The sequence below is a fragment of the Protopterus annectens genome, chromosome 2.part0, assembly GCF_019279795.1.
Source record: "Protopterus annectens isolate FY-2018-M chromosome 2.part0, PAN1.0, whole genome shotgun sequence".
In the NCBI taxonomy this organism is placed as follows: Eukaryota; Metazoa; Chordata; order Ceratodontiformes; family Protopteridae; genus Protopterus; species Protopterus annectens.
In genome coordinates, this window is record NC_056728.1 from 1752291877 (window position 1) to 1752309720 (window position 17844).

Genomic DNA, 17844 nt, shown 5'->3' on the forward strand with positions numbered 1-17844 from the left:
CGTCGGATGCTCCGACGTCCGCTTCTTCGAAGAAGCGCAAGGACAAAGCAGCTAAGCCCAGGCAAGAAGAGCCGTCCGTACCGGACACCGGTTCTTTAGAGGTGTCGGTGGAGCCGGGGGTTCCGCCGGAGGTTTCTCTGGAGTCCCAGGGGGAGACTTTGTTATTGCAGGATGTGGCCTCTCAGGAGGCAGGTCAGGCTGAAGGGGCCTCTCAGGTTACTGTACTCCCCTCCCTTTCTAGGGTGGTTAGGCCTTCTCCTTCTGTTTTCAAGGCTTCTCCCAGAGGCAGGCCAGGTTTAGCTTCAGTTGGTGTCACTCCTAGTTCTTCAGGATCTGTGCCCAAGAAGCATATGCTTAAAATGGCAGAAGATTTGATTACTTTGATTAGAGGTTCTTTGCCCCCTCCTGATAAGAGACCTAGGGTGGAACCTGAGTTGGGGAGTTTTGAGCAGGCTTCGGATGTTTCAGAGTCTTCGGCTGAAGACTTGCAGGAGTATTCTCCTTATTCTGATTCTGATGTGGATGATTCTACTCCTTCTGCTTCTCCTCCTGAGGATTTTTCTTTTTCAGAGACTCTTCATTCCATGAGGGAGCATTTTAAGTGGGAAGGTCAGGACTTCTCTGATTCCAGGAAAAGGCTTAGGGAATTTTTGTTTTACCCCAGCATAGGCCTTTGGCTATACCTCCTGTTCTGGATGTTGTGGAAGATGTGTTTGCAGAGGCTTCTCTTAATCCTGATTCTTTGCCTCCTGCTCCTGTTAAACCGGATAGGTATTACAGGGTGCCTGAAGCTCATAAGTATCTTTTAAGAGTCCTAGGGCGGACCCAGAAACTGTTAGTCAGGGGCCTAAGGGTGTTAAGGCTTCTGTTGTTAAAAATCCGGTTCCTCCAGATAAAGAGGCCAGGGCTTTGGATAGATGGGGAAAGAAAGTTTATACTTCTTCCACCCTTGCTATGAGGGCTTTGAATTGCCAGTTTCACATGTTGAAATACCAAAACTATCTACTTTCTCAATTGAAGTCTAAGGTAGATGCTCTGGCGGAAGGTATTGAGTGTAAAGAGTTACAAGATTTAGTACATGTTTCTGAACAGGTGGGTAAGCATTCTTTGCAATGTGGTTTTGATGCTGTACAGGCCTCGTCTAGGGTGGCTGCCACTGGGTCAGTTCTTCGCAGGCACGCCAGGCTGAGGGATCAGAATTTATCTGACCATGTTAAGACAAGGATTTTAGATGCTCCTTTACAATCTGATGTGTTGTTTGGTTCACCTGTTGAGGCAGTCTTAAAGAAAATGGAAGACAAGGCTAAGTCTATGCAGACTGTTAAAGATTTTTTGCAGGTTCAGCCTCCGAAGTTTAGTAGAAATTGGCCTACCAAGGGGTGGACGTATCCTTCTTATGATTCCCAGTCTAGGGGTAGATCTAGACGTGGTAGGGGCAGAGCTCAGGGCTCTTTCAGGCCTAGAACAGGGAGTTCACCTGCACAGTCTTCGCGTGAGGGCAGGGGTCAGTCCTTTCGTAAACAGACCCAATGACCTACCTTTTCAGCTGCCAGAGCCTTCTCTTCTGGCAGCACCTTTGGGAGGAAGGTTGGCACTTTTCAAGGAAAATTGGAGTTTAATTACCCAAGACAGATGGGTATTGGATATCATACACCAAGGTTACAGGTTTTATTTCCATACCTTGCCTCCTTTCAAAGGCATGCCAGACGTTCCTCCTCAGCAAAGAATAGAGGCTCACAAGCAAATTTCTCTGTTACTTCAAATAGGGGCCATACAGCCAGTCCCTATGCCAGAAGTGGGCCTAGGATTTTATTCTCGCCTGTTCCTAGTACCAAAGAAGGGGAACACGTGGAGACCAATTTTGGATTTATCTATCCTCAACACTTATCTGGACATTCCCAAGTTCAAAATGTTGACGTTACAACAGCTTTTACCTCTGCTGGGCAAAGATCATTGGATGGTAACTTTGGATCTCAAGGAGGCTTACCTTCATGTTCCTATCAGACTGAGTTGCAGGAAGTATCTGCGTTTTCGGGCTGGGACTTCTCATTATCAGTTCTCTGCATTGCCCTTTGGCTTATCTACTGCGCCCAGAGTGTTCACGAAAGTTCTGGCTCCAGTGATAGCTTTCTTCAGGCTAAAAGGAATACAGATCTATCCTTATTTGGACAATTGCCTGATTCTGGCTCAAGGAAGGACGAGCTTCTTCATCATTTGGAATATGTGATAGCAGTGCTAAGATGCCTGGGGTATTCTGTGAACGAAATAAAGTCCAGTCTAGTACCCTCTCAGGACATGTGCTTTCTGGGTGTAAGACTGAATACAGCATCCCAGATGGCCTTTTTGACCCCGGACAAACAAAAGAATCTTTCCCTTTACTTTCATCAATTGTCTCATCAGTCCAGGCTGACTGCAAGGACAGTCCTTCAAGCCTTGGGGTTCATGGCATCTTGTATTCTGGTGCTTCCCAATGCCAAACTGCATATGAGGAAGCTACAATGGTATCTCAAAAATGTATGGACACAGCACTGCCAGGGTCTGGACACTGTCATTCAAATAATACCTTGCATTCAAAAGGAATTTTTGTGGTGGGCTCAGGAATGTCACCTAAACAAGGGACTCTCTGTGACCCGGCCAGAGGCGAGTCAGATTCTAACGACAGATGCCTCAGACAAAGCTTGGGGAGCTCATCTAAATGGAAAGTGGATACAAGACAAGTGGCCTGCCAGATTACAACATCTACATATCAACTTGAAGGAGATGTTAGCAGTCCAGTTTGCATTAATAGCTTTCAAGGATTTACTTCTTCCAGGGCAGGTGTTGATTCTAACAGACAACACAACTGTCATGTGGTACATCAACAAGCAAGGGGGAACACATTCTTATCCTCTATGCAGGCAAGCAATGATTTTGTGGGAGACTGCTCTCAGTTTACAGCTAAATCTTCAGGCAAGGTTTCTGCCGGAGCACAGAACTCCTTAGCAGATGTGTTGAGCAGGCAATTATGGATCCCCACGAGTGGAAATTGGATCCTCATGTATTTCAGAAATTGACAGTGTCATGGGGAACTCCAGACATAGATCTGTTCGCTTCTCCACTAAACCACCAGCTGCCAAAGTTTTGCACGAAAAGGTTTCATCCCACAGCTTGGAAAGTGGATGCTCTTTCTTTCAATTGGAGCAATCTTCATGTGTATGCCTTTCCACCTCTGCCTCTCCTCCCAAAGGTACTTCTAAAGGTCAGACAGGACAAGCCAAGGATGATTTTAATAGCTCCAGATTGGCCTCGACAGCACTGGTACCCATTACTGAGAAGTCTGGTACGGGAGCCTCCATGGCCTTTGCCTTCGATTCCACACCTGTTGTCTCAGGAGGACAGTCATTTACTCAATGTCAAACTTCACTCTCTTCACCTAACAGCCTGGCATATTCTGTTTTGAACCATAAAGGGTCTCAACTTCCACAGCAAGTTTTGAATGTTATTTTGGAAGCTAGAAGGCCTAGTACAAGGAAAGTGTACGCAGATAAATGGAAAAGATTTTTATTTTGGAGTGCAGCAAAGGATTTTGATGTTTCTGAGCCTAATTTAAGTGTGGCTCTTCAATATCTTACTGAGTTACTGGACAAAGGTTTGTCCTTCTCTTCTATTAAGGTTCATGCTGCAGCAATTTCGCTCACTATGACTGTGACCCACCATTGTTTTCTCATCCTTTGTTCAAGCAATTTCTTAGAGGGGCAAAGAATATAAGACCCCCACGTAGAGCTCCTACTCCTGCTTGGGATCTCAATTTTGTGTTGGAGAAACTCACTCTACAACCTTTTGAGCCTGCAGCTACTACTGAGTTGAAATATTTATCATGGAAGACTGCTTTTGTGTTGGCCATTACCTCTGCAAGAAGGGTTTCTGAATTGCAGGCCCTTATGGCGGTTGAGCCTTTCTTAATTTTCCATAAGGATAGGGTATCTTTGCGTACTAATCCTTCCTTTATGCCTAAAGTGGTTTCTAGTGTGGCTTTAAACCAAACTATTCATTTGCCTACTTTTTATGCAAATCCCCAAAATAAAGGGGAAAAGATTTTGCACACTTTAGATGTACACAGGCAGTTGCGATATTATTTGAGCAGAACTAAAGGGTTCAGGCAGTCTCAGCAGTTATTTGTTTCTTTTGCTTTGAGTTCTCAGGGCAAGCCTGTGTCAAAACAAACTATTTCTAAGTGGATTGGGTTTTGCATTGCTTTCTGTTATTCCCATCATGGCAAGGAGATTCCAGCTGGGATTAGGCCTCATTCCACTAGGGCTACTGCCACTTTGACAGCCTTTTTAAGGGGGGTGGCAACTAAAGATATTTTGGAGGCAGCTACTTGGAGTTCAGTGCATACTTTCTCAAAGCATTATCACCTTCCACTTTACTCTAAATCTAGGGCTGGTTTTGCCACTGCTGTTTTACAGGGCATTTTGGCAGCTCCTGCTTCTTTCTAGTTTTCCCATCCTCCCTTATCTCTGCTTTGGGATTCTACCCAAGTGTAAGGACTGCAGCAATGTGAGATGAAGAACATAGTACAGTTTTGTACCTACCATAAATGTAGATGTTCGAAGATCCACATTGCTGCAGTCCAATTTACCCTCCCTCCTTCCCCTCTGTAGTTAGAGGCGGTTGTGTGGGTTGGGTTGTAAATATAGTGTATATTGTATATATTGTACATATTATTAGTGCAAGGGGGGTTGGTTGGTGGTTTGCTGTCTTTTGGTTTTGACCTTTCTTTGTAGGGTCTTCTGACATCTGGGGCAAGAAAAGACTGAGGATATGACGTCGGTCATGCGCATTTGTACCCTGACGTCCTGATGTCAGTCTAATGCGCCTTGACCGACGTCAGCCTTATACTTTGATATTCGGGCCGACCGAGGACAGCGGACTACCCAAGTGTAAGGACTGCAGCAATGTGGATCTTCGAACATCTACATTTATGGTAGGTACAAAACTGTACTATATACACAGGCAGTTACGTTATTATTTGAGCAGAACTAAGGAGTTCAGACAGACGCAACAGTTATTTGTTTCTTTTGCTTTGGGGTCACAAGGTAAAGCTGTTTCAAAGCAGACTATTTCAAAATGGATTGGTAATTGTATTGCTTTTTGTTATTCTCATCATGGGAAGGATGTTCCTGCTGGGATTAGACCTCATTCCACTAGGGCTACTGCCACTTCTACTGCTTTTTTGAGGGGTGTAGCTACTAAGGATATTTTGGAAGCAGCTACTTGGAGTTCAGTTCATACTTTTACTAAACATTACCATCTCCCTCTTCTCTCTAAGTCCAGGGCTGGGTTTGCCACTGCAGTCTTACAGGGCATGTTAGCAGCCCCTAATGCTTTTTAGTTTGCCAGCCTCCCTTTTCCTTTGCTTTGGGATTCTACCCACAGGTTATGACTGCAGCAATGTGAGACGAAGAACATAGTACAGTTTTGTACCTACCATAAATGTAGATGTTCGAGGATCCACATTGCTGCAGTCCTATTTTCCCTCCCTCCTACCCCTCTTTGGTTTTGGGGTGTTGGTGGTGTTGTTTGATGTTATTGTTCCTTGGGGATAACTATTATTATTCTTCTTCTCCTTTTGTGGCTTTGGCCTTTTCTTTTTAAGGCCTTCTGACATCTGGGACAAGAAAGACTGAGGATATGGCGTCGGTCATGCGCTTAAGTACTACTACGTACTGACGTCAGCTCCGGGCGCCCATGACCGACGCCAGCCTAACTCTTTGGTATTCGGGCCGACCGAGGACAGAGGACTACCCACAGGTTATGACTGCAGCAATGTGGATCCTCGAACATCTACATTTATGGTAGGTACAAAACTGTACTTTATTCACCAGGGTACAATAAATGGTCTCGATTGGATGAAAACTGTACTTGTAAAGAGCATGGGTATTTAATTGACAGGGCTGAAATGTATCCAGTAACTATTTTAGACCATGTGTCAACAAAGTCTAAGTTAAAGATGCAGGGTAAGCAAGTAAAAATCAGTGATGCTATCCTATTTGCATATTTAGAAGAGAAGATTTTTAAGGAATGAGTAGTGAAAATGATCGAGATGTTAGGGAATGTTCATTTTGTTTTGTACGAATAGGAGAGGAGTGGGAAAAGATGAAATTTAAAATATTGTAGAAATCAGAGAGAAATGTGAAACTAATATGAGAAATCAGAGCACCCAGAGAAGACCCACACAAATGCAGGGAAGACATGCAGACTCCACACAGAAGGCACCCCAGCCAAGAATCAAACTGGATAACCTTTTGCTGTGAGGCGACAACACTACCACTGCACCACTGGATATTTTACCTGGTCCATTTCTATTTTCTGCATTTAGAGACAGCCATTTTTCCTTTAATAGGTATGCACATTTTTCTGTAGAGCAGACTTGATTTGAGGTATTGGAGTGCGGTACGGGGAGTTGTGCGTGGGGGAGGAGTCGGAGCCCTGGAGCCTGGAAAGTTACGGATTCGGTGCTGAGGTTGGGTCCGGTCAGATCCAATGTTCCATATGCTGAACTGGACAAAAATCAGACAACATGTATCCATACTTATGGTAAGTATATAACTTTTATTTTTAATTTATTATATTCCTGTCCTGGAAATTATGCCACTGTGGCATACACTTATCTATGCAGGGCCAAGTTAAGAGAGGGACAAATGCCCTGGGCCCCTCGCAGTATATGGATTTGGATGTACTTTGTTTTAGTACAAGCTAGGATAGAACTTGCTAGGTTTCATGTTGCTATTAAACGTGACTGTTCCATAATATGGAAGTACAGATATTAATTTAAATGCCAAAATAATGATTTTCTCTTGCTCGAAAAGCTAAATATTGACATTTATTTTGTCTGAACAATTTGAACACCCAGGACCTTCCAGGTGATTGATCAGGTCCTTGAAGGACTTTTGCTGCAAACTACTGATTTTCACAGCCGTAATTTTTATGCATTTGCAGGTACAGAACTTCATGGAAGTAACTACAGTTGTTTTAAATAAGGGTTAGAGTACTGTTTTTTAAAGAACCTTCATCCTTTATATTTTCCTGAGTGCAGAGGGGTAAATTCCTCTTACAGGCTCCACAGAATAGTTAGGAAATACTATATGCTCTGTCTTTTAGAGTTTCCATGATGCCTTTTCTGTGACACAGGAAGTCCCTGTTCTGTTGCAGGATGTTGCTAAAAGTCAACTTAGAATCTTTTGTTTTTTTTTCTTTAGTCCTCTGCAGGAAAAAAAAAAAATGACCTATCCATTTATAAAGGCCCCTTTTTCTGAGCCGCCTTCCCTCTATGACATAATTGCACATCTAAGAACTCTCAATAAATAAATTCTACAGGACAAAAAACAATACCACTGCAATTTACAGGCAACCAACAAGGACAATCCTCAGAAGTTATGGGCAGGGCTGAACAATCTACTCCGCGCTGGTAAAACATCTATACCTATCCCTGCTGCCACCATTGATAAATCCCCAGAGGAGGTCTCTGACAGTTTTAACCATTTCTTTACTGAAACAATTCAAGCTCTAGCTAGACAATTAGCTCCCCTGCCCCTGATACTTCTACCTCTAAAAAACAACTCTCATTCTCCTTCCAAACAGTGTCCACATCTCTTATCCGTAACATGATCAAAAAATTAAAACCTACCACACTCTCCGCTGACCAGCTCCCCGCTGAGTACCTTCAAAAATCAGCTGATGCCATTGCCTATCCAATATCGATACTAATCAATCATACCATAGCAGAAGCTAACATTCCACCATCTGGAAAACATCCTACGTAATCCCACTACATAAAGGAGGTTCCTCTATGGAATTCTGCAATTATAGACCTATAGCTATACTTTCTCCACTTGCAAAGATTATGGAAAAATGTATACAAAAACAATTTATGCACCACCTAATCCAAAATCACCTCATGGCGGATGCCCAGCATGGTTTTCGTCCACACCATAGCACAACCTCAGCGTTAATGGCTTTTACCAATACCATAAATAATAACAATAATCACATATCCTCTGCCCTATTCTTGGATCTTTCCAAGGCATTTGACATGGTTGATCACCAACTTCTGGTTCACACCTTGCAAACTTTCCATCTTAATACTAATTAATGCCCTTCTTTGGTTTACATCCTACCTTAATGGAAGACAACAGGCTGTCCTATGGTAGAACAAGCTCTCTAATCTATTACCAAACACCCTTGGAGTACCACAAGGCTCCATATTAGGGCCCCTACTGTTTTCCATCTTTGTTAATGACTTGTATACAGTCATACCAAACGTCAACTGTTTCCAATATGCTGATGACTCCACCCTGATTTGCTCTGCTACTTCTCCCACAGACCTGAGGGTCGTTACCCAGTCCACCTTTAAAACCATAGAAAATTGACTCTCTGAACGTACATTGTTACTTAATCCCAAAAAAACGAAAATGTTGTTATTCTCTCCAACTCATAGGTCTGCCAACTTCACCTTTACCCTAAATGCAAAAGATGGGACAGTAATTTCCCCTGACCCCTCTACAAAATTACTAGGTGTCATTATTGACAATAACCTAAAGTTTGACCTACATGTAAATCAAACAATCAAGAACATCAATAAAAAACTTGGGTCACTGTATAGAATAAAAGCCTTCCTTAACCCCTCCAGCTAAGATGGCTATAGCTCACTCTCATCTGCTCTCAACACTTTTATACGCCTCCTCCCTTCTCTCCGTTCTAAACAAATCTGTACTAAATAGACTGTCAACCTGTTACAATCATATTGCCAGGTTTGCCACTGGAATGCCTTTTAAAACACACCACTGCATCAATCTAAAACAGCTTGGGTGTCTAGAACTTCCCAGTCTCATACAATATAACCTGCTGATCATGGCTAACAAAATCCTCTGTTACCCAGATAACACACCAGCCCTTCAAAATATTATCACCCCCCACAACAATCCAAGACTGCTTCGATCCTCGAACAAACTTCTAATTCAGACAATCAAAATCAACAACACTGCTGGAGATGCCCTCTTTGCTAACGCTGCTGGCAGAGCCTGGAACTTACTTCCAGGTGATATTACTTTGCTCTCCTCCCGAGGACAATTTAAAACTAAACTCAAACAACATATGGCATTTAACTGGCTTTGCCACTGCAACAAGCCCGGGTAACTTTCAACATGAATGTGAATAACCCAACTAACTATTTATTGTTAATTTTTCTCCTGACTATAACCAGGGGTATCTCATTTCTGTCTATGTATTTGTTGGTAATACTACTTATGTACTCTTGTTTTACTTGTATTATTGTATCTAATAACTTGGAGCTTATCTCCCCGGGCCTCCAGTGAAAATGGACATGGCTCCAGTTGGACGATCCCGGTCAACAAATGTAAAATAAAATAAATAAATAAATAAAATAAATATGAATTATTTAGGAGGATTATCAAAGGTTAAAGTGTTGCAGATGATGGGCAATCTTGTGGAACCAAGAGGAGGAGAAACTGTTGAGTGCTAAAAGAAAGATGAGGGAATATTTGGAAAATATGCATGAGTTTAGAAAGGTCACTTTTAAGCAAGTATTTGTGATAGCCCAGAGCACAAAACTATTAGGACAATGACTTGGGGAACAGAAAATAGGCTCCCTTAGCTTGACAGCACCTATTTCTTTGTCTAGAAAAAAAGATCATATAGATGTATTTGGCATATTGTAGAAATTCTGTGACAGTTTGCATAGAGCAAAGGAATGGGGGAGCCAAGAAAATATACAAACAGAAAGCATTTATGGAAGATTTGATAATGTCAAGGTTAGAATAAGATGAAGCTCAAGAATTGATAGCTAAGATGGGAGATGATGAGATAATGGTGATGTATAATCAACAGGGAAGTCTCTGGGAGCAGATTGTATTCCTGTGGAAATTTGGAAGTTAGAAGGGGAAAAGTGATGAAGATCTGGAATGTTCTATTTAGCAGCATTTTAAAAGGTGGGACAGTACCAGTATATTGGAAGAAAGCTGTGGTGGCTGTACTTCACAACATGGGCAAAGACCCTTTAAATCCAACTTTGTGTATAGACCAGTTTCAGTTTTGAAGCATCGCTATAAAGTATTTGTCTAGACTACTTAAGTGAATTGCTAAGGTGTTGCCCAAACTGATAGATATGGATCACTGTGGTTTTGTGGAATTGAGACAAATTTTTGACAATTCAAAGAGAATCAGAGTGCAAGAAGAACCTATTGTTGGTTGGTTTTGACACACACACACAAGGCACTCAGTAGTTGGATGGAAATTTATGAGTAGGGCAATGCCAGCATTTGTGTTTCAAGAGAGAGTAACAAGGTTAATTAGGAAGATATGTAAAGAGCCAGAGGCAAGAATCAAGGTGAGAGGGTTCCTTTGTGTCAAGCTAGGTTTAAGGAGAGCAACCAGGCAGTGGTGTCTCCTTTCTTCTTTGTTGTTTGCCATATAGTTTGGCAAAGAAAATAAGAGATTCACAAATTCAAGTGTATATTGTGTATTGTACTCAAGAAAAATTAAATGTCATGTGCAGATTATATTATTTTGTATTTGGTACATTTAGAAAATTATATTTTATTGTTGTGGAACATTTTGAGATGGTTCCATGTTTTTTCAGGGTATAAAATAAATGATAAAAACCAAGGCTATAGCTGTAAACTGTGTCAACACACATGAATTGCTTTAGGATGTCCTTATTTATGGGAGAATAATAAAATGAAGTGTTTGGGTCTTGAATTATAAAGGGTTCTGTTATGGCAGCTAAGAATATTTGGTAAGAAACTAAACAAAAGACAGTACACAAACTGAGAATCTGGAAGCTCTTGATTGTGGATGTGGATAGTAAGACAGCAGTGAAAATGGTTATAGTCCCTTTAGTTGTATATACAGGTCAGATATGTTTTTATCAATCGGTGTAGAAGCCATGGACCATAATGAAGATTGAAGAAATTTGTTAGGAGGGAAAAGAAGGTAAGAGTTAAATAGGATAAGCTGGTTTTCTTAACAGAACAAAATAGTTTGATTGCTAGAGAATACTTTAGAGCTACACAGCTAAGACTTGTATATTTTGCACAAGCAGAGGGATGCAAATCAAAATGGAAAGAAATGATGTTGAAATAGGGAGAGTTCAAGAAATAAGAATACAGCCACTTAATGAGAGCAGTAACACCCATACAGAACATTATATGTACAAAGTAGCAGAAAAAAAACTGAGAACTAAGCCAACATGGGACTGGAGAAAAGAAATTTTAACATTAGGGATGTCTGCATGTAGAGGCTTAGAAAATTGGCAAGAGCAAGTTGGAATTTATTGGCAAAGGAACCAAGGTATTAGGAGAAAATAACTGGGGACAGAAAAGTCACAGAGTGAGGTGAGACAAAGCCGAAGCTCAGACTACGGGTTGGAGACTGCCTTCTCTACCAGGGATTGATAACAGAGTAAAAGCATTAGGAAAGCGATAGGGGAGTATTAAAGACCAGTTCTGGCTGAGTTTATAGTTGAATCCAGAACAGAAACTACAGTAAGAAAATGGATGATTAGTAGGGTATATAAAATGTGTGATAAGAACAACCAATCAGAAGAGGTTTGAAAAGGCTGGGAAATGAGAATGGAAAGGTGAGATATAAAGAAACAATGGGAAGATATGTGTATAGCTTTCAAGTGTGCAACAAAATAAACAAGGTTTAGGTTTTGTATGGAAATGTTTGGGTAAGTATTTTTATACCACAGTCAGTTGTCAAAATTTTTTTTTTTTAACAGGTAGTAATTGCTAGAGATGTTATGGGAAAGAGAGCAGTACCTAGGAACACGTATTTTGGGAATGTAAAGAATTAGTGGGCGGCCGCGGTGGTGCAGCTGTTAGCACTGTCGCCTCACAGCAAGAGGTTCACCGGTTCGATCCTCGGCTGGGGTGCCTTCTGTGCGGAGTCTGCATGTCCTCCCTGTGGTCGTGTGAGTTTCCTCCGGGTGCTCCTGTTTCCTCCCCCATCCCAAAGACATGCTGTAGGTGGATTGAACACTCTAAAATTGGCCCTAGGTGTGAGTGTGTGTGTGTGCCTTCTGTGGAAGGTTGGGCACCGGGCTGGCAACTCGACACTGTAAAACTCCACTGCCAATCATGAGCGGACAGGTGATCCGCTGTGGCGACCCCTAACCGGGAAAAGCAGAAAGAAGAAGAAAGAATTAGTAGATTTTATAAATTTTCTATAAGGTACTATGACATAAATGTTTGGGAGCAAATTATTGAAATACCTGAAATTATTCTTTTCAGCTAGGATACGAGTGCCGTGGCAGGGCTAGCAACCCGGCAGTGTGAATCTTGGCTCTAGATGATTGTCCCTGTTGAAGAGACAACCCAACCCCATGTGCAAAAATCAGAAAAAGGGATGTGGAGGGATGAATGGGTTAGAGATGGAGTTTTATGATTAATGATGACATTTTAGAGTCAGAGTTAGTGTCACAGATAGGGATTGAGTTGTAGGCTTAGGATTGGCAGATGGAGGTCTAGGAATAGGTTTTAAGTTTTGGAGTTAATGAGTAAGTGTTTGCATAGTACATTTAAATGTTGGTTGCTGACAGCAGGCCAGAATAATTTATGTTTGCAGTCACAGAAGTAAGGTGCACAAATGAGTTAAGCCTACATGCTATAGGTAACCATTGCCCTTTATGTGTACAGTTGTTATTGACATATTTCAAAATAAAACAGAAAATGGTACAAGCTGCATCCTTGTCCTGCAGAGCATCATACTAATATTTAGTGTGTGATGGAAACCAGCTCCACTCTGGAGACCTTTGACAACTCTGTGATCCTCGTATTTAAAGCATCTACTGTTGCAACGAATATATTCACAAAACTGTACCTCATCTTTAGTAGAAAGTGTTAACATTTAAAATTTATGTTTAGGTCTTTATCATAAAGAGAATGTAGCCTTAGTAATAGCATGGAATGTAGAAGATTTTTTTAACCCCATCAATAAAAATGTTATAATTAATTTGGGGAAAATTAGAACTGATTCTGCCCTTTGAGGAAATGCTATTGAATGTAGACCTTGAAGTTGCTTAGTTGTTGGGAGCTTTGCTGTTTTAATGCCCGCTACTTTGATTTTGGCTGACTGTATAGGATTCCATGCTTTTGAAGGTTTGGAACTCCTCCCGTGAAATATCAGAGGCGCATGAAGATTTCAACACATACATGTTGCTTGTTTTGCTGTGGAAATGTGTGCTTGTGGAGATGTGTTTGGTTGTCTGATGTGATGCCTTGGAATGTGAAATTGCGTTTCAAGCTTAACATCTTTAGTAGCACAGACCTTTAAGCTCAGATGATAGTGCAACTGACAATATAATGTAATTGTTTTACTTTACTCCTTCCCCTCTTAAGAGGAAGGCATCTTAGTTGAAGTATAATGCTGTGTTGAAGAATAATGCTCTGAAGAGTAGACTGTGATCAATGTAAATTGCTTTGTATCAAGCTAAAGTTTTTATTTGCCAGTGTTTTATTTCTTCCTGTAGTGAAATTTTAACTGCTCGTATTGTGCTGTTTTCTTACAGAAGCTGATTTCACAAGGAGCGAAGTATAGCAGTGAGGATGAAGAAGAAACCGAGGAAGAGGTAAGCTGAACTAGATATATTTTTTTGTGTGAATTTAAACCCTGATACTTTGGCAAAAATTAAATTAATTATTTATTCATATTTTATAGACAAAATGTCTTTTTTTATGTAGAAGCTGGGGTTTCACTATATGAGGATATTGCATACTAGTGATTGAGGTCTTTCTGTTTATCTTAATGTTACATATGTGTAATATGCATTATATAAATCTTCATCGTCAGATCACTGCTGCAGTAGCCTGAGTAGTGTCCTGTGTAGGATATAGCAGCCAGGCAGTTACCAAAGCTTCAGGGTATTTTCCATGCACCCAGACCACTGAAAGCTTGAGGTAGGCAGGGAGAAAATCAGCAGTTTAGAAGCCAAGCCCTTCACAGTTGTCCCTCCATTGAAGAGCACTCCTCTTGTGGGCTTTCAATGATCAGTGGTTGACAAGTCTTTCCTTTTGGCAGAAAAACCTTCCACATTTAATTTGATGACTAAAAACGGTACTTTATTTCAAAGAGTAATTTGTTTTTTGTTCAGGGTTAATGTTTTTTTGGACCCTCGCATGACATTTCTATCAGTTAAGAAAGTGTGGCTCTTGCTCTTGTTTTTAGTTTAAATTTTTGTTTTCATCACATTTACTGTTGATAACAATTTTATAAATTATTTTAGGGAATGGGGCAAGTGTGTTTTGTGCTTGTCACTGTGTAACTTAATGCAAAAATGCTGCTTTCTTGATACTTGCCTGTTACCAACTGCTGCTGGCATCACCTGCACAATTTAGGCTTCTTACTTGGCTTAATTTATTTATTTTACATTTGTTGACCGGGTTTGTCCGACTGAGCTAAGTAGCCCTTTTTCAATGGAGGCCCAGGGAGAAAAGCTCCGCATGTTCTACAGATTATAATTTACAAAACTATAATAAGTAAACAATCAACAACTGGTTTACAGAACTTATTCAAAGCAACATATATTTAAAAAACAAGGATTTACTACAGTTAACTAATCATTATGTCTGTCAGATTTAGAATCGTACATCATTCAGATGGGCTAACAATAGTTTTGTCACCAGATGTAAAATCTTACATTATGCAGACAAGAATTACGTAATGTGCTTAGGATAGAGAAGTTAATGTGAGACAAGGTCTAGAGAGTTAGAGAAAGTTACATAGGTTGGGAGCAGATAGAGGTGTGCAGTTAAGGTTTAAGGGGGTGGGAACAGAGGCAGGTCCATTGGCTTAACAGGTATTCTTTAGTGGCTAGCTTGAATTGACTGAGTTGCTTGAGTGACCTGATCTCTAGTGGGAGTTTGTTCCATGCCTTGGAAGGATTATAGCTGTAGAGAATACATCCTTTCTTAGTTTTAGGTTTGTGGATTTGTAGCAGATCTAGGTTAGAGCTCTGTAGGGGATCTAGCAGGTGAATACTGGGAGATGACAGGGTAGGACAGTAAGAAGGCTGATAAAGGATGGAGTGGATGATCTGGAGTTGAGGGAGAAGAAGCTGGTGAGGTAGTTCAAGCCAGTTAAGGTGTTTGAGTGAGAGACTGTGATGTGACTTGTAAATCTGGCTATCTTGTTGTAGGTAGATTCGAGTTTGGCAAGGAGTGTGGAGTTGAGGCAAGTAAGAATTTGAGAACCATAAAATAGACTAGGTAGGAGGTAGGCATAAGAGAGAGTTACTTAGCATCACTGGTGAGAAACTTTTTGTTGTGGTAGAGGAGCCCTAGTTTCTGATGAGTTTTTGTGATACAGTTGTTAGTGTGTAGATCGAATTTAAGTTGGTCGTCAATGATGACACCAAGGAGTTTAGTGCTAGTTTCCACCTCGATGTGTGTGTTATTGAGGGGCAGTATTGTGAAAGCGGATTTAATGTGGTTATAGTTTTTAGGAAGAAAAAGCAGTAGCTTAGTTTGTTTGGGGTAAGGATAAGCTGGTTATCAGAGAACCAGTTTTTTACTGAGTTAAAGGAAGTCTGTTGTAGAGATGAGTTTGGAGGGAGAGTGAGCAATAGTGATGACAGCAGAGTTATCAGCGTATTGGACCAGTGATGACTGAGGACAGGAAGAATAAAGAAGATTAGTGAAGATGTTGAAAAGTAGTGGACCAAAGTTGGAACCCTGAGGGACACCACTTTTAACTGGGAGAGGAGGGGAGAGTGCAGATTGCCACCTCACTGCTTGAGATCTGTCAGTGAGATAGCTGGAAAACTATGCAACAGTAGCAGAGGAGAAGTTAAGGTTGGTTAGTTTGTGCAGAAGGAGAGGGCGAGAGATTGTGTCAAAAGCTTTAGAAAGATCTAAGAATAGGCAGGAAACAAGTTTGTTGTCATCTCTGGCAAGGGCTATGGTATTAAGGAATGATAGTAGGGCAGTAGTAGTACTATGCTTTAGTGTAAAGCCATGTTGAAAAGGTGTAAGCAGATTTTCAGAGAGTAGGTAGTGCATAGCCTGTTTATGTATGCATTTTCTAGAACTTTAGAGAGAGGATGGCAATTGGTCTAAAATTAGTGATGTCTGAGGAGTTACCTCCTTTATGTATTGGTAGTGTGAAGAATTGTTTCCATATGGAAGGGACTTTGGACTCTGAAATGGAGTGGTTAATTAAGAGAGATACAGGGAGAGCAAGAGAGTCAGCAGCTAACTGAAGAAAAGAGAAGGAATGTTGTCAGTAGAAGCTGAGCAAGGCTTGAGTTTAGAAAGTAGGGATTTGATGTAGCTAGTGGGCACAGGTTTGAGGGAAAATAATTTGATGAGAGTATAGTGGGATTTGATAGAGTGGTTTGAAAAGGTAGATGAATTGGAACTGGGGTTAAATAGTTTGGATATAGAGTCAATGAAATATATGTTGAAGGGTGAAGGCAGTATCTTTGGGAGTGTTATCTGGACAAGGATTGGGAGAACAGGGACCCACCTTAACCATGGAACATCTCACTGGTTCTTTAGTTCTTTCTTCCTTGGGAGAGAAAAAGAAGAACATTTCAAGATAGCTTTTGCCATTTCAGTAAGCTGCTTCCTACCCTCTGTCACTGATGGATGACTCTGCAGTAGCCATTTCAGGTTTCTTCAGACCACTCATAATCTTCCTTAGATTCATCTGGTGTAATCCCTTCAGCACCATGGACATGGGGTTAGACATATCCTCAATGGCTGTTGGAATGTCCTGTCTGTGCATGAGAGAACCACTCTTGTCTGTCTTGGAGGCCAGATCAGGGAATGCTTCTCTGCATAAACAGACTAAAATGCCTGTTCTGTGAGGTGATGACCCTGACGTGAGTGTTCTGGTTCTGTGGATATTCATGTTAAATATAGGCAGAAAGTTAAATATTTTTTCCTGTCTCTGTTACCCTAAATATGGAAGATTTATTGGACTTGGCTCAGGGCTTAGTTCAGGCTGTTCACATTCTGGTTCTGCTGGTAAGAGCAAAGGGTTAAGTTTTTGATGATTTCTTAGTGTGATGAACAGGGAATAAAATTGCATGGAACAAATTTGGTTATTTCTTCTCCGAAGACAAATTCTGATTCTGAGGAGAGTATTTCTTATTTTTCCTTCATCCTTTTCTGAAACCATATCTAGAATGAATTAATGTTTTCAGTGAGAAAAGTAACATTCTGGGTACCTTTTTATTATAGTATTGGATATTTTTGACAACCAGCCTGCAGCCCCCATGAAGGCATATAAACTGATTCAAGGTTCCTCATTCTAACATACTTCATTTTCTAATCCCAGGTCAGATCCTGCAATGATTTTCTTTTCAAATACTTCTTTAGCTAAACATTTAGTAAATGCTAATCCCTCTCCATCTCCCTGTCTTTGTCTCTCTCCCTGAAGCTTTTGGTAAATTTGGGAAAGTGTATTCTTCTGACACTTACTTTTAGAATTTTTATTTGTCAAGCTCACATGTTAGGTTTTGCTTGCTTCTTTTTCCTATGAGGAATATTACTGCCATGTTTCCTTCGTCTTGGGGTAAATCTTCTCTAAATGCTCTTACTTCTACTATTTTTCAAGTAACCAAACATTCTTTGAAGTGTTCTTGTGAATCAGCTGATGCCTTTTACAGAGTAGAGATTATTGGGTGTTTGGTGTGAAGGTTTGCATGGTTGACTGAAGAAGCTGAAGATTTGAATTCTACCCTTGATAGGTTGTATTTGGACCATCTGCTGCTGAAGTCTTGAAAAAAATATGATGAGAGGGAAATTGATTCAAGGGGTGGCTCAAGATTTTTCCACCTTC

General features: G+C 40.8%; 1 protein-coding gene across 1 annotated transcript in view; it reads left to right on the forward strand.

The window, feature by feature from the left end:
* The window catches only part of UTP3 (UTP3 small subunit processome component), a 656101-nt gene that overhangs the window by 19499 nt on the left and 618758 nt on the right, over window positions 1–17844 (forward strand). The window contains exon 3 of the mRNA XM_044060443.1: window positions 13571–13630. Coding sequence (XP_043916378.1) covers window positions 13571–13630 — 60 coding nt within the window. The remainder of the gene's footprint in view (window positions 1–13570; window positions 13631–17844) is intronic.